Source organism: Coccinella septempunctata, chromosome X, assembly GCF_907165205.1.
Source record: "Coccinella septempunctata chromosome X, icCocSept1.1, whole genome shotgun sequence".
Classification (NCBI taxonomy): Eukaryota; Metazoa; Arthropoda; class Insecta; order Coleoptera; family Coccinellidae; genus Coccinella; species Coccinella septempunctata.
The window spans coordinates 18,913,781-18,939,291 of NC_058198.1; the positions used below are offsets into that span (position 1 = coordinate 18,913,781).

Here is a 25,511-nt window from a genome sequence, read left to right on the forward strand (position 1 = left end):
AAAACGATAATCTTTCTTTACTTTCCGATGACGATTTGAACGTTGAAATCTCTTCAGTATTAGCAAATGTAAATGAAATACCTGTTCTAGCAGATGAAGAAGTAGAAAACATTTTAAATTCAGAAAATAATCAAAATATCCTCAACAATTCCGAAAATCGAAACGAAGATAACGATTCCGGTAATACTATTCATTCAACCCAAGACGACAACGGGAAAGCAATACCCATTACAGATTCCCCAGTCAATATTTACCCGAATAGAATAATTCTTAATATCGGAGAACAGTATAATTTAAAATACACGAAACCTTTTGGAAAAAATACGTATAATGTTACTTTCGAACTGAATTGTATAAAAAATGATTTGACTACACTTTTCAAAGAAGTTTTCAGACCCACTGAAACCTACGGAATTTTTTTCAGAGATAAAAATTTAAGACTTCCTTTTATTCGATTTTGTAAAGAATCTTACAACTACTCAGTTAAACACTACATAAGTAATCTTTATTTATTAGATGTAGAACGAGAAGAAAATCAAAACGAAATAATCTCAGAATATCATGACAAAAATCATAACAGAATATCAGAAACTTTTAATCAACTATCTAAGAAGTATTATTGGCCTAAAATGAAAAATAAAATTACTTCGTTCATGTGTAAATGTGTCTTCGTTCAAAATACGAGAGACAACCTTATAAACTAAAATTTTCAGGACCACTTCTGGCAAAACGACCTTTTGAAGTTATACACATAGACACATTCTCATTCCAAAACTCAAAATTTTTAACGATTATTGACTAATTTTCCAAATATGCCCAATCTTACGCAGTAAAAGATGGCACTGCCCTCACTATTCTGAATAAACTACGTCACTACTTTTCACATCATAACATGTTCGGTCATGACCGAACATGAGCGGTATAACTCTGTTTCCCACAATTACGTAGCCTAAACATTGGCTTGAGCAGGAAATGGCTCTCTGCGTTGCTCAAGTTACGTCTCAGACCTTGTCGTCTCAGGATACCTGTGCCACAAGATAATCTAGTCGTAGCCGCAACCAAAGTTGCACTGACAGCGTTACCAGTGCAGCTTTTGAACACCTTCCAACGCAGCTCCTACAAAAAGATGGATCAGTCGAACAGGACAAAATTCGTATCCGGAGGTAAAATACCCTCCCATTCGGATCTCCGGGGGAGAGTGCCTGAGCGAGTGAATCATCGAACAAACACCAATGAAAAGCACATAGCTTTTGCAGCATGGAAAGTCAGAACCTTGCTAGACAACCCCAAGGCCGACCGACCAGAGAGGCGTACTGCCCTAATCGATAAGGAACTGCAACGAACATCCATTGCAATAGTTGCTTTAAGCGAAACACGCTTTTCGGACGAAGGTAGCTTGGTAGAACAAGCGTATACTTTTTTCTGGAAAGGCTTGCCGGAAGGCGAAATCAGACAACATGGCGTAGGCTTTGCCATTAGAAACGACCTGGCCGCCAAACTTACCGAAAATCCAGTTGGTATCTCAGAACGTCTAATGACCCTACGTTTTCCTGCAGCGAATAACACGTTTGTGAACATCATTGCAGTATACGCACCCACTTTGAACTCCTCTGACAACTTAAAGGACACTTTTTACGAAACACTCGTTGCTACATTAAGAAAAATCCCAAAACGGGAACGAATTATTCTCCTTGGAGACTTCAACGCCAGAGTGGGCAGAGGTCAAGACTCAGAACTATGGCCGGGAATAATAGGGAAACACGGCATAGACAGCATTAATTCGAATGGAGAACGTCTGCTGGCTCTTTGTGCAGAACACAATCTGTGCATAACGAACACCTATTTTATTACGAGACCCAATTCAAGGGGGACCTGGCGACACCCGCGCTCAGGGCATTGGCATACCCTCGACTATGTGATCGTGAGAAGGAAAGATCTGAAAGAGGTGTGGGTCACTAAACCCAGAGCAGATCTGGAGTGCTGGACTGATCATAGACTGGTAATCTCGAGAATGAAAATCTCAATGCGCCCAAAATACCAACGCAAGCCAAAGTATCTAAGAGAGCGCCTTCAAATCTCCAAACTACAAAACCCTTCTACAAAGGAAAGATTCACAGCTGCCGTCAAAGATAGCCTAACACCACCGGATTATAACGACGACATTGAGACTCATTGGCTCCGTTTCAAGTCATCCCTTACAAATACAGCGAAAGAAATACTGGGCACAGAACGCTCCCGAAAATCCCCAGACTGGTTTGCTGACAGCGAAACTCATATCGCACCCCTTTTGGACGCAAAACACAAAGCGATGAAAACCGCAATTAACAAGCCTGGCGATGTTGCAGCCCAAATAAGTTTCATAAACATAAAACGCGAGGTCCGTCAAGAAATAAGAAAAATCAAGGACAGCTGGTGGAAAGAAAAAGCTAGGGAAATACAAGCTTACGCCGATAACCATGACTACAGGCGTTTTTTCGAAGCTATTAAAACTGTTTACGGTCCAAGCAGAAAAGCTAGCTTTCCTATAAGAGATGCTCAAGGAGCTATTCTAACTGATGATAGAAAAATTTTCGAAAGATGGAAGGAGCACTACTCACAGGTCTTGAATCAAAATAACGACTCGGATTTATCCATTTTAGACCTGCTCCCCGCGTATAGTCCGATGACATCGCTTGATGACGAAATCTCAATGTCGGAAATCATAAGTGCGATCAAAAATATGAAAAATGATAAGTCACCTGGTCTAGACGGCATTCCGGCGGAGATATTCAAAGCCTTAGATGAAGACATTCTCAATAGTCTCCTAACACTATTCCGCAAGATTTGGAAACAGGAAGATGTGCCACAAGACTTCAGCGACGCTTTAGTTATCAACCTCTATAAGAACAAAGGCGATACGTCGAATTGCAACAATTACAGAGGCATATCGTTGCTTAGCGTGGCCGGTAAAATTCTCTCGAAGATTATGGCTAATCGTCTGGTTCCACTCTTAGAGAGGCTTTTACCTGAATCCCAGTGCGGCTTTCGACCAAATCGAGGTACGGTGGACCTAATTTTTACACTGCGACAGCTACAAGAAAAGGCCCGTGAACAACAATCAAGGATTTATACAGCCTTCATCGATTTATGCAAGGCATTCGACTCGGTGAATCGGAGAGCGCTATGGAAAATCATGGCACGTCTAGGAGTACCCGAAAAATTCCTAGCAGTGTGTAAAAGCCTTCATACCAACAACACCGCTAGAATACAGCATAATGGCTCTACAACCGACCATTTCTCAACCAACTCTGGAATAAAACAAGGCTGCGTATTAGCGCCTTTACTGTTCAATATTTTCGCGATAGCTGTATCGATAATTGCTGACATGAGCATGCCCGTAAGAGGTGTTGGGATAAGATTCAGATTTGATGCAGGCCTATTTAACCTGAAGCGCCTCAGAGCAAAAACCCGTACCAAGTTTATCACGGAACTTCAATATGCAGACGACTGTTCACTCATCGCTAGCAGCTCAGAGGATCTACAGATAATGATGGACACCTATAAACATATATACGAAGCTTTAGGCCTTAGACTCAATATTGATAAGACCAAAATCCTGGTGAGTCCGCCAGAAAGCCTTCAAACAGATATCAGCCTGGACAATGAAACTCTAGAACAGGTCGAGCAGTTCAAATACTTGGGAAGCTTCATAAATACTAGGGCTAACCTTGACACGGAAATACACAACCGTATCAATTCGGCATCACGGGCATTCTGGAAGCTGAAGGACAGAGTGTTTCAAAATCACGACCTCAATCTGAAGACCAAGACAGCTGTTTACAGAGCAGTGGTCCTCCCAACGCTTCTTTACGGAAGCGAAAGCTGGACTCCCTACAGGCGACATATTAAACAGCTTGAACAGACCCAGCAACGTCATCTAAGACAGATAATGCACATCAGATGGTTCCACAAAGTTTCGAATGCAGAAGTCTTGCAGCGCGCGAGTTGTACAACAGTTGAGACTCAAGTAACGAGGGCCCGACTCAGATGGAGCGGCCACATTCTGAGGATGCAAGACACAAGACTCCCCAAGATAGCTCTATACGGCGAACTCACTGAGGGAGCCCGGAAACCAGGAGGCCAGTATAAGCGGTTTAAGGATACACTACATCAATCCCTAAAATCAGTTAATGCCAACCATAACTGGGAACAACTAGCGTTAGACAGGTCACAGTGGAGGTCTTTGGTAAACAGATATAATGGAGAATCGAGAAGGATACAGCGGCGGCCAGATCTGGTTGGTGACTATCCATGCCCTGAGTGTGGAAGGATCTGCAGGTCACGGTTGGGTCTCTTTAGTCACAGGAGGGCACACAGTCGCAACTAGCACTAAGAAATTACTTATAATAATAATAATATAATAAGTCTGTTCGAATTTTTTTTTTTTCTTCTTCTTCTTTTTGTAGATTTATTCCCGGTAACGGGATACATACAGCAATGGACATCATAACATACCTCAGAAAATCGTATGTGATGAAGGAAAAGAATTCCATAATAAAACCTTCATAGAATTTTGCAAATTGAATAAAATTGATTTACATTTCACAACAGTAAATAATCCAAGTTCTGATTCCACAATTGAGAGATTTCACTCTACAATCTTGGAAGAATTAAGAATTTTAAAATTGAAGAACCCTAACGAAAACCCTTCAAATTTAATGATCTCAGCTACACTTATTTATAATCAATCAATTCATTCAGCCACCGGCTACTCACCATTCTATTTACTTTATGGTCCTTATGACAAACTGCCTGAATTCGACCTCAATATGACGGTTTACGAACAATACAACGAAAAAAGAAAACAAGAAATTTTACCATTTTCCGATCAAGTTTACGAAAAAAATAAGGAAAAGTCTCAAAAGAAATTAGATAAATTGAATGAAAACCGAAATAACCCTCCAAACTTGGAACAAAAAGAAGTTTTTGTAGAAATAGGAAGACCTAGAAAAACTGATCCTCCTTTCGAAAAAATCATTGTTGAACAACAGGAACAAAATAAAATCAGCGGTTTAACCGAAAAATCTCGAGAAACTACCGCAAATATTAATAAGGTAGAAATTAAGAAAAAACGTTTTCTCTTTTCAGAATTCCAATAATGCTGATGCAGACCCAAACCAACCAGGCCCTTCAGGTCACCAAAATAATCAATAACGGATACTTCGAAGAAAACTTGCGTAATGCAAAAATTTTAGATCACTATCACAAATTTCTTTTCTTGATTGACATCTCTTATTTAAGAAACAGTTACAAACAGCTAAGAAACAGTTTTTACAAATTACATGAACATGATACTTTAAGTACATCCACTCACGAAATATGTCTTGAATTTCAAACAAATCTCAATCAAGTTGAACAAATTTTGAATAAATTTAGTGGCAACTACAAAGTTAAGAGAGGTTTGGTGAATTTCATTGGAAAAGGTATAAAATTTATCACTGGAAATTTAGACGATGATGATTTGAATACCATAAATGAAAACTTAGAACGACTTCATCAAAATGCAAATAATGAAATCGAAAGAATTGATAAATTAACATCATTTGCCAATCACTTGTCTAAAAGATATTCAGAAGATGTGGCTTTGTTAAATGAAAATATTTTGAAGACTCAGTCATTATTTGACAAAATAAAATCTAATGAAGAATTCACGATTAGGACACAAAATCTTATATTTCAATCGAAAGTATTACTCAACTATCTACTTATGATAGAAAGAACAATAAGTTTTGCAATATTTGAAATACCGAACCTAGAACTTTTCAAAGTTGAAGAACTCCATTCTATTGAACAATATCTTGAGAAAATTCATAAACCACAAGAGCTTTCATCAATTAATAATGCTCATCTTTACAAATTATTAGAATTTTCAAAAATATATGTCATAGGACAGACAAATCCCTAACATTCCTATTAAAAATCCCTATTCTTAAGCAATTCATTGCAAATTACTCCCAAGTGTACCCAGTACCCAATCATCAAGATATTGCGATAATACCACGAAAAAAGTATTTGATTAAGATCAAAAAAGAGGAATATTGGACCGACGAAGCCTGCCGATCAATAAGCAACTCCTTAGTACTCTGTCTTCCAGCGCCAACAAAAGAAGCCTGTACCCCGACAAAGCCTCAACTTTGCCAGACTTCTTTGTCAATAAACAACTTCAAGATTACCCACGTACTGAAAAACAAACAATTGTTGACCATCTTCAAGAAAACCCAAGAAGTAATAGAAGATTGTCATGGAATCATAATGAAGAAATCCATTCAAGGAGCCAATTTGCTCAGTTCCGACTGCAAAATCATAATTGAAAATTCTATATTCGACAACACAGTACCAATTTACAATATCACATTCAGAAACATTTCAAAAATTTCATTGAAATTCAACCACAAAATCGAATTCCATTCGAAACATTTGAGAGAGCCAACCTCCATTATTCAAGAAGCTGAGAAACTCCGAGATGAACCCATGTATCTACATCCGGTCATTCACATGACACATTATGCCCTAAGTGGAATACTACTTTGTCTCATGGTTCTAGGAATAATTGCTATCTTGTTAAACAAAACGAGAATTCAAGAGCTCCTGTTCAGTCCCAGGAAAATCATCCACCTAGAGATGAGCAACGTTCAAGGCCTTGGTACTGATAACGAGGACGTTCCTGTCTAAGGGGGGAAGTGTTACGAGACCGTTTCCCACAAGAAACACGGAATCGCATCGGAACCCGAAACCCAGGATTCCTGGAAGACGACACAAGGCGTGACCACCGATTGTGACTCTTTTCCGTTTTCATAATTTGAATAATAGTTAGTTGATGTCTAGCGTTAGATAGATTCACTTGCTTGTTCTTTGTACAAATAAAAACGATATCCTTTCTATCGAGTTGTCCTTCAATTATCATTGGCAACCCTAAAAAGAAATAAGTTCTTTTTAAAAATAGACTTTTGGATACGTTATTCATAACTATATAGATTTGAAAAATACAGTCGAAAAGATAGGGAATTCAAGAATTCGTTCAAGACTCAGTTTCAATAACTGTAGACGATTCGATTGTTGAATTAATTTAATCCATTCAGAAATGAAAAATACATTGAAAAATCAATAAAAAATAATTTTTCTTTCTGTTTCTTTTCCTTCTACAAAAATATCTATTTTTCTAAGCAATAATTCCAACATGAAAAGAGTATGAGGGATGAATACACTAAGGCATCATATTTGTTATTAGACTTGAATGGGTTACAACTTGGAAATGAAGGGAAGTAGGATGCCCAGATTCAGATACTCTAGATATAGATAGGTTTATTGCTGCCATTATAATAATGTCCGTCTCATCCTTACAAAATTTAACTAGGTAGGTACTTAAGTAGTTACTTTCCTCGGTATTCTTAGATCAGAAACCCAGATACTTGGTCCCCTCATACCTAATTAGTTTTTTGGACATTCCGTGAGCTTTATAGGTTCTGGAGTTCGGTTTGGGTTTTATTATACTTGCCTAGGCGGTAGGAAGATTTTGTATTATTGGTAGTAATAAAACCCAAAAATTTCTGTAGCGGAATAAACTTAATTTAACCAAAAATTCACATCCCCTCCTAACGAATTCTGGCTAAATAGGACATCATCAGTTTTTATTTCCACAGTTTGAATTTTTATTTGAATCTGCAAGTGCGCTCACAGTTCTCAGTCTCGTGTAATAGAAAAGCATCAGTTTGAGTTTAGTTATATCGGAACGTTTTTCGTTATATCATCGGATTATCAGTCTCCGTCTACACCCCTCCTATACCAGAGTCTTGATTCCACCCATACTGTCAATAACGTATTCTGCTGGTGTGGATACCTGGGGGGTACAGAAGGCACTTTGGGGTGGCTACCCGTCCTAGAATATTTCCGTTCGTTCCCGTGTCCACCTCTACGGTTAGGGAAGCACTCTGCTGGTGTGGATACCCGGGGAGTCCCGAACACGCCTAAGGGTTAGCTGTCGTAATTCTGTGTCGTCGTATTTCTTTCATCCCCTAACCTGGCTGAGGTCCGGTGCCTGCCCGTTAAGTGTGCGTCTTAGGTTCTAGCTGGCGTACACGTCCGTAAACCTCGTATAACGTTCGAGATTGGATTCCTTTTCATTCCGTCCGTTTTTCCCCTGTAGATTTACCGATCTCGAGTCTTTCACTTCACGAATTTTATAATAGTGCCATTTGTGTTTTCTTGTACGAGTCGACAAATATAATTTGTGTACTTTCACTTATTATCGCTAACACCCCAGACACCGAGGAATCTTGTCTTCGGCTCGTAGCTACCAGGGTAGGTTTGCTATTTTCCCTTAGAGAATAGCTGGTGCCCGAGTACCCCGAGAAAAAGCCGTTACACACTTTACATCTGTAAATGTTTTCAGCGGAAAGTTATGCAAATCTTCCGAAGTAGTATTTGGTTTCAAATTTGAGACGTGCAGTGTCAACACCCTCATAAGATGCCATGACTAGTAGCGACCTCGTTTTTTCCGTCTGTTCGTAACCTTCACCCAATCATTGGTGTTATGTTTGTTTTCACTGATTTTGTATTGATATCAAAGTTACTTTTTCCCTTAGTTTATCGAGAAAATTTTGTATACATTTTTCCTATCCATATCGTACAAATTCACTTTTTTTGTGTGTTACATATACCTATTGATGAATTGAGGAGAATGAACATGAGAAATTATTTTGCAGTAATCATTTGAATCCAAGAATGATTAGTGAGCATGAGAGAAGCAGAGATAATTCGATTATTATCGAAAACATAATCGTTGGAAATATTAAGAAGCATCCAATATTTGCTTCGTTCAATGCGAGTGGCATAGCAAGCTCAAATCATTATGAAATGAGTCAGTCCAATCTTAATTTGCTTCTCATAGATCTGAACTGCCCTGAACCGTCACACGGACGGAAAAGTTATCGAGTGGAGGGGATACCTTCTATCAGCTCATTGGACGTAGTGACGGCGGGCCAGTATATATATGCCAGCGTAGCTTGAGTATTCCTCAGACTCACTCGTCTGTTCACGAATGCTTAGTGAAATGGATTACAGAGTTTTGCCCGGATGTTTCGTAAGCAGATCGGATCCCTTCAGGTCCTTACCTGCAGAAATGGTTTCAACCATTTTTAGATATCTGGATGCTGATTCACTGTTATCCGTTTATTCGACGAGCCGAAGATTCAGAGATATCTGCCTTCATGACCCGATGCTCAGGCGTAAGCTCATTTCGAGAACGACTGAATTGCGGAATGAAGAGCGGAGGCGATTGCTGAATCCAAAATTTGGCGTGAGTATTTTTCGGAATGATGATTTCTCTCGCTCATCATTCCGAGAAAATACCACTCATAAAAAAGTTCTTGTACAAACAAGAACACAACGAACGCGTGCTTTGACAATTCCAAGTAATTGGAGTTTACGCTCCTCTGAGCAGATGGTCAAAACAAATCATCGCTTGATGAGGCTATGAATCTGCATGCACTATCAACATTATTAATATTAAGTAACACTTAGTTGTTCTCGGCAACAGATATTATCATTGTGACAGATTTGACTCAACTTCAACTGATATTCTATGTTAATCACTATGAAATATAAAATTGAATTTCTCCCACAATTTTTCTTTCAACAAGAGGGATTATCATTAATGTGTTGTGTTTATCGAGAGGTATATATATTGTTACGAGACCGTTTCCCACAAGAAACACGGAATCGCATCAGAACCCGAAACCCAGGATTCCTGGAAGACGACACAAGGCGTGACCACCGATTGTGACTCTTTTCCGTTTTCACAATTTGAATAATAGTTAGTTGATGTCTAGCGTTAGATAGATTCACTTGCTTGTTCTTTGTACAAATAAAAACGATATCCTTTCTATCGAGTTGTCCTTTAATTATCATTGGTAACCCTAAAAAGAAATAAGTTCTTTTTAAAAATAGACTTTCGGATACGTTATTCATAACTGGCGCTGCCCGAACAGGATATCGCAACGGGGTTTTAGTGAAAAAAAAACTAAAATCAGTTTCCATAAGTGAATACGGACTCGTCCGGCCAGGCTGTTCGAAGAGTGTTCGAGGAACTCCCGGTGACTATCAAGTCTTTGTGCGGTATCACCAAGAAACCACATCGAACCAGCAGAGAATCAATTCTACCCACTTCACCAGAAGGAAGACCATCAACTCGATCCACTTCGATTAAGAAGAAGGAACTACACACCCTAGGATGCATATCTTGGTGATGTAAGTCCATCAATCTCTTTCCTTAAACCCAGAATCCCAAAGTTCAAATGACAAATAACGATTCTTCAGGCGTTCTAGAAGTTATCGCTGAAGATTCAGAATTATTAGAATTAGGAACAAACTTTTTGAATAACCAATTAGAATTAGAAAAAAATTTTTCGAACAATCAATCAATTAGAAATAGAAGATTCCAACCATATCCTTCAAGAAGAAATTTTGAGAACCTCGAAATGAATAACCAAACTTCTTCTAACCCACCTGTAGTTGACCCAATGTCAAGGCAAGACATACAATTGCATACATTGTTCAATTCGTTTGGGTTTTATTACACCTTATCTAGGTGATACTAGGTAGGAATACATATTTTGTATTTTTGGAGCTCATAAAATATAGAACCTAAAAATTTCCATATGGACATAAACCGAATTTGACCGAATATTATTATCGCATTCGTTAAGAAATGAAATATAAAATGTTGAGTCAATAGAAAAATATATAACTCAATCTTTTGCTATATGAAATATTTTTCATTTATCATTAAATCTATCAGGAAATTTTGGAATCAGTAGGATCATCTTCGTATTCTTCTGCCAGGTTTTCTGAAAACAAAGATTCAAATATTGAAAATTGAGAAATGAATACACAAAAGCATCAAATTAATTCGAGCTAAATGGATTATAACTCGAAAATAAAAATAATTAGAATGTACATAGTGGCCTTCGGCCTATTACTGTCAGCAATTACTTCATTTAACTAGGTAGGTACTTAAATAGTGTTCGAAATTCGAACATTATTCTAAAAAATAATCAAGTTCAATAATATGGAAAATTCCATCTGAATTATTCACAAAACTGGGTCACGCCGAGCGAGCCGTCGATCTACCGAATTCTGCTGACTGGCTAGAAACAATTGATGCAACCGGGGACTCCGTCAGTGCAGTAATACCAAATATGGCAATGTTATTTCTATCGTCATTATTCAATTTAGTATATAAGCTTAGACTGTAATTAATAAAATCATCATTCATCTACAGTTTGATCAATATACCTCTTCGGCAACTGTGGAGTTAAGACATTCCCTTGAACGTTCTGAGTCTGGTCGTTCAGTTGCCCTAAAACTTCAAGCAAGTGTTGTTTCAACCAAAGAAACAACATTTTTTGGTCCTTCGAGCCGGATCGAGAGAAAGGATTTACGACCCTAATCTCGATCAAATCGTCAACGCCTGTGGGGAAGCCTTCCAGAGTCAAATCCAGCGCCAGCAGAAGCCCTCCAGAGCCAACAACAGCATCCGTGAAGAAGCCATCCAGCGCCAAATCCGAGCCCGTGAACAAGCCTTCCGGATCAAAAATTCAAAAAGCCAGGGAACACACCGAGTTCACTGGAAAAGATAAGAGCTAAGGATTTACGACCCTAATCTCAATTAGATCATCAACGCCTGTGGGGAAGTCTTCCAGAGCCAAATCCAGCGCCAGCAGAAGCCCTCCAGAGCCAACAACAGCATCCGTGAAGAAGCCATCCAGCGCCAAATCTGAGCCCGTGAACAAGCCTTCCGTATCAAAAATTCAAAAAAGCCAGGGAACACACCGAGTCCACTGGAAAAAATAAGAGCTAAGGATTTGCGACCCTTATCCCAATTAAATCATCAACGCCTGTGGGGAAGCCTTCCAGAGCCAACAACAGCATCCGCGAAGAAGCCTTCCAGCGCCAACTACGAGCCCGTGAACTAGCCTTCCGGAAAATAAAAAAAAAAAAATCTTCAAAGAGATTTCACGAAACCCTGCATGGAGGAACACAACTGACATTGAGTCAAGTTAGACAAGAATACTGGATACCACATGGAAAAAATAAAATCAAACACATAATAAGGAGTTGTGTTATATGCACTCGATATCGTTCCACTCCATGTGTCCAGAAAATGGGAAATCTACCGAGAGAAAGAGTTAATCCCTCCCACCCATTCACTAATGTTGGGATAGACTATGCCGGCCCGATACAAATGAGATTATCCAGAGGTAGAGGATCCAAATCCTTCAAGGGATACTTATCCATTTTCGTCTGTCTCGCAACAAAGGCAATACATCTGGAAGCAGTAAGGGACCTTTCTACAGAAGCATTCATGGCTGCCTTCAGAAGATTCACCTCGCGACGTGGGTTATGCTCTGCAATATTCAGTGACAATGGAACCAATTTCATCGGAGCTAAACGTATACTTGACAAAGAATATCAAGAAGCCATTAATGAAAGTTCAATAGAGAAGGCATTAGCAGAAAAATCGATAAAATGGCACCGCATACCACCTGGCAGCCCACATTTCGGCGGACTATGGGAAGCTTGCGTAAAATCTACGAAGTTTCACCTACGAAGAATTGTTGGAGACCACAAACTGACCTTCGAAGAAATGAGTACACTCCTATATCAAATAGAAGCTTGCCTCAACTCTCGCCCTCTTATCCCAATCACCGAAAATCCACAAGAATTAGATGTGCTGACGCCTGGACATTTTCTCATAGGAAAATCACTACATTCAATCCCTGAACCAGAGATCAATGAAAAGAATATCACCCTACAAGATAGATGGAGGCTTATACAAAAAATGAAACAAGACTTCTGGAAGAAATGGACATCGGAATATCTCTCCAGATTGCAACAAAGGAGCAAATGGACGGATAAAAAAGAAAACATGAAAATAGGAGATATCGTACTAGTCAAACAGGACAACGTTAATCCCAACTATTGGCCCTTGGGAAGAGTGACGCAGTGTCACCCAGGAAACGACGGATTTGTGAGAGTGGCTACGATACGATGCAAAGATGGGAAAGAGATCAGAAGACCTATAACCAAAATCTGCATACTCCCGGTCGAGCAAGAAGAAACGATAAGACTAACAAAGTCGGACCTTCCTCGAAAAATCGACTGATACAAACATTAATGATGATCACGTTACTATGTGTAGCCAATACTAAAAACGCAATAGCGCACCACACAATTCACAAACTGCCGCCTGGATTCTACGTGGAGCATTCAGGAAAAGCATACATAAGTGGAGGAGAGTTGAAATTATTAACACCGTTTTCTCTTGATCAACTACACTTGGACCGAAGCAATCTTAACAGAACAGTTGAAAACTTTCGAGGGTTATGTACTACAGCTTCTCAACTATCGCAGACAAATCACTGTCACGAGTTTCAACACCACATCTCAGAAATGAAGTATGAAAACAACCTACTCATCGACAGCATCCAACATCTATCGACCAGATCCTGGAGAGGAATAGGAGAATTAATGACATCCATTTTCGGCGTCAACGATGAAGTCTATCACGATATAGACGACCTTCAGGAAAACCAACAACACCTCATAGAAGTCACCAATCATCAGAGAAAACTACTGATTTCCACGACGAATGACGTGAGGCAGATCGAAGAAAAATAAGCCAAAAATTAGAACATTTTCGTGTAAAATTCAACAAGGGCATAGCCATCATCAACGAAATGCATCTATGGTACAGAAATGTTGATGAAAACAGCATAAATCTTCAAATCATTCAAAACTACCAACTAGCTGTCATCTATTTGGAAGAAGTCAATAACAAATACACAAGAATCATAAACATATGTCATGGTCAAGGCCACATCACGGATCTACTTTCTCCAAGCGAACTAGCAAAGCTGATCCAGAAGGCTGAAACAACGATTCCATCAGACATGCACATATTACTCAAACCTGTGAGCAGAATGGAAGTCTCCTATGATGCGAATGAACTAAGAATATTCACCTTCTTCTTCATTATCCAAAGACAAAGTTACGACATAATCAAAGTATTTCCCGTCCCGGTTAAGAAGAGAGAAAACATATTCATAGCACCAAAAGTATCCAATGACTTATTAGCAGTAGAGTACAACAGTCAAAAATACTTCGAAATAAATGAACCGGAAGTCAAGGAAGCCGTAAAACTACGAGAGGGCCTATACATTTATAATCCTGGAATGGTCAAAAACATGGAACAGCATCCGAATTGCATCATCCAAAGCATCTACCAAAAAAATGGGAAATTCGACTGTGAACTCTCCAGCATTCGAGTCCAAGACATATTATGGAAAGAACTAATCAAACCAAATACGTGGATGTTCATTTCCAACCAACCGTCCACTATATCAAAACTATGCGGAGGAAAACGAGAAGAAATTACCATCAATGGAACTGGCACAATTCACATAGGAGCAGACTGTCTCCTCAGAACGCAAAATATAATCCTTCGAGCGAGGTTCACGAATGAGATGAAATCAACAACGACGTTCAGCAAGCCAATCCCATTGAACTTATGGCAAGGGAACTCGAATCCTTCCAATGAAAATCTCATCGAGCCCGAAACAGCAATGGGCAACATCTCTGCAAATTTAACAAAGATAATTCTGGAAGAAGAGGAACCAAATTCACATATCTGGAGACATTTTTCACACCCTCTTGCTACAACCACCGTGATAGGAATCTCTGCGATAGTAACACTAGCTGTAACGTACCTCTGTATGCGATATATACGTCCACTCCTTCGGAACCGAAGAACTAACTGATCCACCACGGAAATAAATGAAGCAGAAGCCGAAATTCCATTGACCGAAATCACACCGAGTTCAAAACCACGCCAGCAATGTTTCGACCTTGACCAGCTATACGCCGAGGCGAAAACAGAATTCCAGACGAGAGACCAACTCCGGACGTCAGCACCCATTCATGACCATGCCCAATAAAGCACTCGATCGAGTGTCACACAAGTTAGAAATAGGAAATTAGGAAATAGGACAATAGAAGTAACAGATTGCCAACACTGGAGCTCCAACATCATAGTCATTTCGGCCTTGGGAGTAATGTTCGAAATTCGAACATTATTCTAAAAAATAATCAAGTTCAATAATATGGAAAATTCCATCTGAATTATTCACAAAACTGGGTCACGCCGAGCGAGCCGTCGATCTACCGAATTCTGCTGACTGGCTAGAAACAATTGATGCAACCGTGGACTCCGTCAGTGCAGTAATACCAAATATGGCAATGTTATTTCTATCGTCATTATTCAATTCAGTATATAAGCTTAGACTGTAATTAATAAAATCATCATTCATCTACAGTTTGATCAATATACCTCTTCGGCAACTGTGGAGTTAAGACATTCCCTTGAACGTTCTGAGTCTGGTCGTTCAGTTGCCCTAAAACTTCAAGCAAGTGTTGTTTCAACCAAAGAAACAACAAATAGTTACTTTTCTCGGTATTCTTAGATCAGAAACCCAGATACTTGGTCCCCTCATACCTAATTAGTTTTTTGGATATTCCGTGAGCTTTTTTGGTTCTGGAGTTCGGTTTGGGTTTTATTATACTTGTCTAGGCGGTACGAAGATTTTGTATTATTGCTAGTAATAAAACCCAAAAATTTCTGAAGCGAAATGAACTTAATTTAACCAAAAATTCACATCCCCTCCTAACGAATTCTGGCTAAATAGGACCGTGTAATAGAAAAGCATCAGTTTGAGTTTAGTTATATCGGAACGTTTTTCGTTATATCATCGGATTATCAATCTCCGTCTACACCCCTCCTATACCAGAGTCTTGATTCCACCCATACTGTCAATAGCGTATCCTGCTGGTGTGGATACCTGGGGGGTACAGAAGGCACTTTGGGGTGGCTAATTAGAATGTACATAGTGGCCTTCGGCCTATTACTGTCAGCAATTACTTCATTTAACTGGGTAGGTACTTAAATAGTTACTTTTCTCGGTATTCTTAGATCAGAAACCCAGATACTTGGTCCCCTCATACCTAATTAGTTTTTTGAACATTCCGTGAGCTTTATAGGTTCTGGAGTTCGGTTTGGGTTTTATTATACTTGTCTAGGCGGTAGGAAGATTTTGTATTATTGGTAGTAATAAAACCCAAAAATTTCTGTAGCGAAATAAACTTAATTTAACCAAAAATTCACATCCCCTCCTAACGAATTCTGGCTAAATAGGACCCCATCAGTTTTTATTTCCAAAGTTTGAATTTTTATTTGAATCTGCAATTGCGCTCACAGTTCTCAGTCTCGTGTAATAGAAAAGCATCAGTTTGAGTTTAGTTATATCCGAACGTTTTTCGTTATATCATCGGATTATCAGTCCCCGTCTACACCTCTCCTATACCAGAGTCTTGATTCCACCCATACTGTCAATAACGTATCCTGCTGGTGTGGATACCTGGGGGGTACAGAAGGCACTTTGGGGTGGCTACCCTTCCTAGAATATTTCCGTTCGTTCCCGTATCCACCTCTAAGGTTAGGGAAGCACTCTGCTGGTGTGGATACCCGGGGAGTCCCGAACACGCCTAAGGGTTAGCTGTCGTAATTCTGTGTCGTCGTAATTCTTTCATCCCCTAACCTGGCTGAAGTCCGGTGCCTGCCCGTTAAGTGTGCGTCTTAGGTTCTAGCTAGCGTACACGTCCGTAAACCTCGTATAACGTTCGAGATTGGATCTTGTTTCATTCCGTCCGTTTTTCCCCTGTAGATTTACCGATCTCGAGTCTTTCACTTCACGAATTTTATAATAGTGCCATTTGTGTTTCCTTGTACGAGTCGACAAATATAATTTGTGTACTTTCACTGGTTATCGCTAACACCCCAGACACCGAGGAATCTTGTCTTCGGCTCGTAGCTACCAGGGTAGGTTTGCTATTTTCCCTTAGAGAATAGCTGGCGCTCGAGTACCCCAAGAAAAAGCCGTTACACACTTTACATCTGTAAATGTTTTCAGCAGAAATTTATGAAAATTTTTCGAAGTAGTATTTGGTTTCAAATTTGAGACGTGCAGTGTCAACACTCTCATAAGATGCCATGACTAGTAGCGACCTCGTTTTTTCCGTCTGTTCGTTACCTTCACCCAATCATTGGTGTTATGTTTGTTTTCACTGATTTTGTATTGATATCAAAGTTAATTTTCCCCATAGTTTATCGAGAAAATTTTGTATACACTTTTCCTATCCAAATCGTACAAATTCACTTTTTTTGTTTGTTACATATACCTATTGATGAATTGAGGAGAATGAACATGAGAAATTATTTTGCAGTAATCATTCGAATTCCCGAATGATTAGTGAGCATGAGAGAAGCAGAGATAATTCGATTATTATCGAAAACATAATCGTTGGAAATATTAAGAAGCATTCAATATTTGCTTCGTTCAATGCGAGTGGCATAGCAAGCTCAAATCATTATGAAATGAGTCAGTCCTATCTTAATTTGCTTCCCATAGATCTGAACTGCCCTGAACCGTCACACGGACGGAAAAGTTATCGAGTGGAGGGGATACCTTCTATCAGCTCATTGGACGTAGTGACGGCGGGCCAGTATATATGCCAGCGTAGCTTGAGTATTCCTCAGACTCACTCGTCTGTTCACGAATGCTTAGTGAAATGGATTACAGAGTTTTGCCCGGATGTTTCGTAAGCAGATCGGATCCCTTCAGGTCCTTACCTGCAGAAATGGTTTCAACCATTTTTAGATATCTGGATGCTGATTCACTGTTATCAGTTTATTCGACGAGCCGAAGATTCAGAGATATCTGCCTTCATGACCCGATGCTCAGGCGTAAGCTCATTTCGAGAACGACTGAATTGCGGAAAGAAGAGAATCCAAAATTTGGCGTGAGTATTGTTCGGAATGATGATTTCTCTCGCTCATCATTCCGAGAAAATACCACTCATAAAAAAGTTCTTGTACAAACAAGAACACAACGAACGCGTGCTTTGACAATTCCAAGTAATTGGAGTTTACGCTCCTCTGAGCAGAAGGTCAAAACAAATCATCGCTTGATGAGGCTATGAATCTGCATGCACTATGAACATTATTAATATTAATTGACACTTAGTTGTTCTCGGCAACAGATATTATCATTGTACAATTTCAAGTAATAAAGACTATTTCTTTTATAAGCAGAACGTTTATTCTTCGAAGCTCTACAATTTTACTGCTCTAGACAAAATCTTGTGAACTCTCCTCTTTTTTTTATTGTATCTATAGCAACTGAACCCTTGATACTACGATCTTGCATTAGAAAACGGAACATTCTCCCACCTTGCTATTTTATAAACTTTCATGAAATAGCAACATTCGTTTGAACAATTAAAAACTACAAATGACAAAGTTAACCCGAACATTTTTTGACTGTTTGACAACCTTTTCGAGTTCTGAATATTCGACTCAAAATGTTATCTGCTCTTTCTGATACCTGAGTTTCATGCTCTTTATCTTTGATATTGGATATTTCTGTTTCTTCCTCATACGAGTCTAATTCTAATGGAAAAATTCTTTGAACTGACCGAAGAATTTCTCCTGCACTTGTACGTAAACGTACCAATCTTACCGAACCATCCTTACCAGGAAATAATTCCGTAACACAAGCTAATGGCCAATCTCCTCTTTTGGAATTATCATTTCCAACCAATACAACCTCCCCAACTTTCAATTGTCTCACGGATTGTGTTTTGAAACGATGTTTCAATTGACCAAGATACTCAATTCGAAACCTTTTCCTCAGTTGTTCACCTAACTTTTGCCTGTATTTTGCACGTCTGGTCAATTTACTACACTCGACAACATCGCAATCGTTAACACCAATTTCCTTTATATCTTGAATGAACATAGCTGGAGTCAAAGGACATAAATCGTCAACAGAATCAGACAAAAAAGTTATAGGTCTACTATTAATTACTGCTTCACAATCACACAATACTGTAAACATTTCTTCGAAGTTCAAAGAAGCCTTTCCTAGAGTTCTACGTAATAAATTTTTCAATATACGAATCAACCTTTCCCAAAATCCACCCCACCAAGGAGCAGCTGGAGGATTAAACTTCCATATGATCCTCTCCAAAGAACAAAATTTTGTCACAATGGACCAATCCAAACTCTTGAACATATTATAAGCTCCTACAAAATTAGTCCCATTGTCAGAATAAATAATTTTTGGACGACCCCTTCTAGCAATAAAACGACGAAGAGATTGTATGAATATTTCGGTCGAAAGAGATGTTAACAATTCCAGGTGAATTGCTCGATATACGGCACAGGTGAAAACAGCAATCCAAGCTTTCCGGCCGTCTCTCAAATGGACAGGTCCAGTTAGATCAATTCCGATCACCTCAAAAACCGAAACATCCCTAACACGATCTTCAGGTAGTGCACTAGGTAGTGTTTCCAATCTTTTACTCATAAACCTTTTACATATCACACATTTGGAAATAACCGATCTCACCGTTTTACGTCCACCAATAATCCAATATTTTTCTCTCAGCCGACACAACAATCCTTGAACACCTACGTGGCAAGCTCTTTCATGTTCTTCGCGTATCAATCTCACTACTAAGGGATGCTTGGGAAGAACAATTGGATACCGAAAGTCAAAACTATCTTCAAGATTTACCAACTTAGTTCTTATTCTCAAAACACCCGATTCATCCTTAAAAGGAAACAAACTCTTTATAGCATCATTCAAAGTACTAAATGAATCATGCTGAATCAATCTAAAAATAACCAATTCTGCATCATTTATCTCTTCAACTGATAAAAATCCACAATGTTTATCGTTAGGGTACCTACAATTATGAAGGAATCTTCTAATCCACCCCAACATGTAGACTGTTTTGTGGAATACTGAAAAATATTTATAATACCAGTCATCAGTATTGCTATTAACAACGCAAGAAATGGTAAACTTTTTCTTCTCTCGTGCTACTAACTCCTCGTCATAGCAGAAACTATCTGTTGGCCAATAACTTGCTGAATACCTCAACCATTCAGGTCCCTCCCACCATGCAGAATCTAACAATTTTTTAGCTGTGCATCCTCTGGAAGGTAAGTCAGCAGGATTCATAGACCCTGGAACAAATCTCCATTGTTCCTTTGAAGAAACTTTCAAAATTTCATCGACTCTGTTACGAACAAATATAGCCCACTGTTGGTCTTGTCTAATCCAACCTAATACTGTAGAAGAATCTGTCCAAAAATAATATTCAGCATCATGGAAAACATTCGATTCATATAAATTTCTAACTAGACGCGATCCAATCGTCGCCGCAATGAGTTCTAAACGCGGTATAGACATCTTTTTCAAAGGAGCAACTTTGGACTTAGCTTGAAGCAACTGAACAACAACGCCCGATTCCGTCTGAATTCGCAAGAAGGAAACAGCAGCATAAGAAGATTGAGATGCATCACAAAATATATGAATTTCTAGTTTCAACCATCTGCTATTCTTGTAAGCTGAAAAGTATCGAGGGATTCTTATTGAAGACAAATATGATATTCCTTCGAACCACTTCAGAAATTCACTCTTGATTGATCCATCCAACTCATCATCCCAACCAATTTTCTCTTTCCATGTGAGCTGTAACAACAATTTGGGGTAAACAGTTACGGGACAAGTAAAACCAATAGGGTCAAATACTCTATGTGCTATCGATAAAATAGTTCTTTTAGTTATTTTCTCAAACTTCAGATTGCCCCAGTTACTGGAATTTATGGCTAATGTATCTTCCTCTCTATCCCATAGTAAACCAAGTACATTAGTAATACTGTCGATTCTATCAGATGGGTAAAAAGAACTATTATGCTCCCACCCTCGCAAATCAAATTTAGCTTTACTCATTATATCTTTAGCTCTCGAAATGAAATTCAAAAGTTCCTCCTCACTATCTACACTGGTTACACAGTTATCAACGTAGAAACTATTCATGAGCTTTTCTATAACATAACATGAAAAGGAACACTTGTCTCTCAAAGAAATCTCCAATTCTTTCTGTAAATGGTATTGAATTACAGCACCTAAAAGAAATGGGCTACTTATTACTCCAAACACTACTCGACGATGCCTGAACACACATAAGTTACCATCAGGTTCCTTCCACAAAAATCTTAAATAATCCCGTTCAGACTCACTCAAACCTATCTGAAGGAATGCCTTTTTAATATCAGCAACAACACCGTATTTTCTAAATCTGAATCGGAATAAAATTGAAGGAATCTGCTCAATTAAATTCATGCCCTTTTCCAAACAACTATTCAAAGAAGGACTGTGTTTCTCATGCGCAGATGCATCAAAAACTGGTCGAACTGGAGTAGTACTATTCATCTTCAATACTGGCCTGTGAGGTAAATAATGACCACTAATACCAGTCTCCCCGTGGAAAACTTTTTCAATGATACCTTCAGACAACCAATCTTTGAACACATCTTCATACTTTGAGTAATACCCATCTTTCATCAGCTTACTAATTGTAAAATTGAGTCTACGAACAGCCAATTTGTAATTTGATGGAAGCGGTGGATGTCCTTCGATCCAAGGAAGATGAACAACATATCTACCATCAGATTCAACTGCTACAGTTTCTTTAAAATGCCTCAATGCTGCTTGCTCCATCTCTTCTCTAGATTTTGATTCAACTGGATCCCTAATACCTAAAATATCCAAATCCCATAAATCCTTGATTTTCAAATCATCTACAAGCATTGAAGTACTATACATAACATTACCAGTTGAAGTTTGATCGAAATTTGAAACATTATTTTTTCCCATCAGAGTCCAACCCAAAAACGTTTCAATTGCTGTAATTCCTGAAGGTAACTGAATAATTTTACCTGTCAATAATTTACCAGCAACATCTGCCCCTATTAAAATTTCTACTTCGAGTGCCTCATCGTCCCTTATGATCACATCATTATTCAATAAATTTTCTACTAGAGAACTTTGACACACGGAACCGATTCTACCACAAATTCTCTCCTGGTCTAAAGTAAGGAAATTGCAAAAATATTTTCTATCCAAATCGCACAAAAATATTCGATATGAATTGTGACTGCTTTCACCTGTATTCAAACCCCCAAATAAACAGTGAATAATTGTTTCCTCACACTGAACTGGTAATCCTAATTCTTTCGCTGTACGTTTCAAGACATAAGATCTTTGAGAACCTGTATCAATTAAAACTCTGCCTCGGCGTTCAAACCCCTTACTTCCTCTGAGAATAACTACGAGTGTTTGTAAAAAAACTCTCGTTGTTCGAGTGAGACTAGTCAATGAATTTTCCTTACAAGCACTAGACTCGTTCGTTGGAAGTTTTGAATTAACGTCTGTCATTGGACACATCACCAAGTAATGCCTTTTTCGACATTTTTCACATCTCATGTGAACTTTACATTTCTTGGCAGTATGACCACGTCTGAGACATATGAAACAGTATCCCTTTTTTAAAATGAGCTGTTTTTTATCAGAAAGAGAAATACCTTGTGAATTCGAACATTCAAAACTCTTATGCTCTGAACGTCCGCAAAAAATACAAGAAACAACTTCGTTATTTGTGGTCACGAGTTCAGAAGCTGTATATGGAGTTGCTTTGTTGTTTTCTGTCGTCATCATCTTCTTCTGTTCCTTCGCCCTGGCAGATCCTACTCCTGACTTCGCCATTGAAACTTTCTCTTCATTCTCAACTTCATTCCTTATAAAATCCATCAGTTTCTTCACTTTGTCTTGAGATTTCGCTGCCGCTGTATCTGCCGAATACGAACGCTGCCATATCCGCAAGAGCTCCTCAGGAAGACAGGATTCTACCAATGGAAATAACATGGCTGAACATTTATCTGATGTGATTCCCAGTGATTCAAGAGCTCTCAACTGACATTCCAACTTGTCATATAACATTGACAGGGACTTTGTGTTTGATGTTAGTAATCCTATCAAATCTCTTATATATAATTCAATAAGGAGTTCTTCTCTTCCGAACCGGGACTTCAGAGCCTCAATTGCCTTAGGATAATTCTCGAAGGTGGGTGGAAAACTCTCCACGACAGTTCTTGCTCTTGACTTAGGTATTGTCGATAGAATTAGGTACTGAAATTTCTCCTCATTGTCCATGGTGGGATCTTCATCTAGTTTCTTAAATAATCCCCAAAAATGCAGCCAATCTCGAATATCACCACCAAACTTTTTCAACTCTATCTGTGGAAGCTTAAATTTTCTTTGGAGCGTACCAACTTCGCCTTCTGAGGATGATATTTCGCGAACCTTTTCTGTGGAAGATGAAAATCTTTCTTTTATAACATTGAATTTCAATGAATATTCTTCCACACTATCACAGTCTGTTTCAATATCGGTGTCACTCATATTTTCTTCTATCATGAAGTTAAACACCTCCTTGTCTAAGGTCCTGATCTCTTCATATTTACTCTCCAGAACTTGAAAAGCCGCTTTAACTTCATCACTATTAAAATTCCCATTGGAAATCCGGCTTTCAATATTATTGTAGATTTTTGTGAAAATTCTTCGGTGTACTGTTCTTGCTTTCTTTGCCTTATCCATAATTCTTACTTGAATGTGTGTCTTGAATGTGTCCTGTCACGGTCGCCAAAAATGTACAATTTCAAGTAATAAAGACTATTTCTTTTATAAGCAGAACGTTTATTCTTCGAAGCTCTACAATTTTACTGCTCTAGACAAAATCTTGTGAACTCTCCTCTTTTTTTTATTGTATCTATAGCAACTGAACCCTTGATACTACGATCTTGCATTAGAAAACGGAACAATCATTGTGACAGATTTGACTCAACTTCAACTGATATTCTACGTTAATCACTATGAAATATAAAATTGAATTTCTCCCACAATTTTTTTTCAACAAGAGGGATTATCATTACTGTGTTGTGTTTTCCGAAAGGTATATATTGTAAGAAATCGAATACACGAATATGGTGAGCCGCTGCCGATCAAAGGGGATAAGCGCTGAGTAAACATAAACGACAGCCGAGATTTGAAGCTGTGGTACTCAGGCAAGTCGATTTGAAGATCCCTTCGTGCTCGGATGTACCAGCCGCTCGATATTTCTTGTGTTTACGAAAATAAATAATTAAGTTTGGAATTCTTGAGTTTCATTTCCAACATCAGAAGTGGGATTGTGCCTATCGTTCATAGTGAACTGTTATTTTGTGACTTGTGTTGTTGTATTGGTACAAAAACGATAATTACTAAGACTGCTTTCGAGCCTTTATGGACATTTACGAATACTGAGTGGTTATTACGTCGTATCCTGAAATTTTATCCTGGACTGTGTGTTTACAAGACAAGTGAAAAAAAAAATGGCATCATCGGATGGCGATTCGACTCAAAGCTTACTGGCGGAGTTAGTCAAAGTTCTACAATCGCAGAGATCTGGTGAACAGGTAGATTTACCGTATTTCAAACCCGAAATTAATGAATCGAATAAATGGGTGAGTTATGTTGAGACTATTAAGCATGAAGTAGGGTGGTCTGATGTTCAAACCTTGGCAAGGATTGGTCGATTTTTATTGAATGAAGCGAAAAGATGGTTTGAACGTTGGAATCCCGACAACAGTGACTGGGCTACTTTCCGTATCGATTTCATCGAAGCATTTCCTCCGAAAAGGAATCTTGGCCGTATGTTGGAAGAGGCAGTTAAATTCTCAAGTGCTTGTGTAAACACTTATGAAACTTATGTGCATGAGAAGTCAGCTTTATTAAATAATTTACGCGCTAACTGGAGTGAAGGAGATCGAGTAGAATTGATTGTTTATGGAATTTCAGAGCTTGAGATACGAAATGCCGCAATGAATGCTAACTGTCGCACTATTTCCGAGTTGTTAGTTTTCTTGTCATCGTTCGTTAAACCTTCACGATATAACGATGGACAGCAAAGAATGATTGGTTATGAGTCATCTCTCAAAAGAAAATATCCTTTTTCCGACAAGAAAGGAAGCAGTTTCAAAATTTCTAAGAAGTGTTACCAATGTGGTAAAATGGGACATGTTCAAGCAAATTGTCGTGTTAAAGACAACAAATTTCAATCAGATAACAAAAGATTCCCTGTTAATGACCAAGGTGTTCCTAGTACATCTCAAAATCACGAGAGTTGTAGTTTTTGTGCTAAGAAGGGTCACAATATTTCAAATTGTTTTACGAAAGCTGCCATCGAAAAACGTCGTAATATCAACTTGTGTTCCACAGGGAAACCTGCCGGATCAACAAAGATTTCCATCGATGGTCATCAATTTTGGGCCTTAATTGATACTGGGGCTGACCTTTCTCTTATTTCAGACAAGTACACTCATTTATTCCAAAATAAAGTAACCGGATGTAATATAATTCTGAAAAGACTTAGTAATGTAACCATTGAAGCAACAAAAAAATTCGTTGGTTTCA

The 25,511-nt window shown here is 38.6% G+C and overlaps 2 protein-coding genes across 2 annotated transcripts; one reads left to right on the forward strand and one right to left on the reverse strand.

Annotated features, from left to right (window-relative positions):
- The first annotated feature begins 12,199 nt into the window (after positions 1-12,199).
- Positions 12,200-13,201, forward strand: LOC123322296. Its single transcript, XM_044910239.1, has one exon. It carries the CDS (start codon positions 12,200-12,202, stop codon positions 13,199-13,201), a length of 1,002 nt encoding a protein of 333 aa, XP_044766174.1.
- Positions 13,202-18,449: 5,248 nt separating this feature from the next.
- Positions 18,450-23,784, reverse strand: LOC123322297. The gene is made up of 2 exons (XM_044910240.1): positions 22,586-23,784; positions 18,450-21,760 (listed from the first exon to the last, which is right to left on the reverse strand). The coding sequence occupies exons 1-2, from the start codon at positions 23,655-23,657 to the stop codon at positions 18,450-18,452; spliced, it is 4,383 nt and encodes a 1,460-aa protein (XP_044766175.1). The 5' UTR covers positions 23,658-23,784.
- Between the last annotated feature and the right edge of the window lie 1,727 nt (positions 23,785-25,511).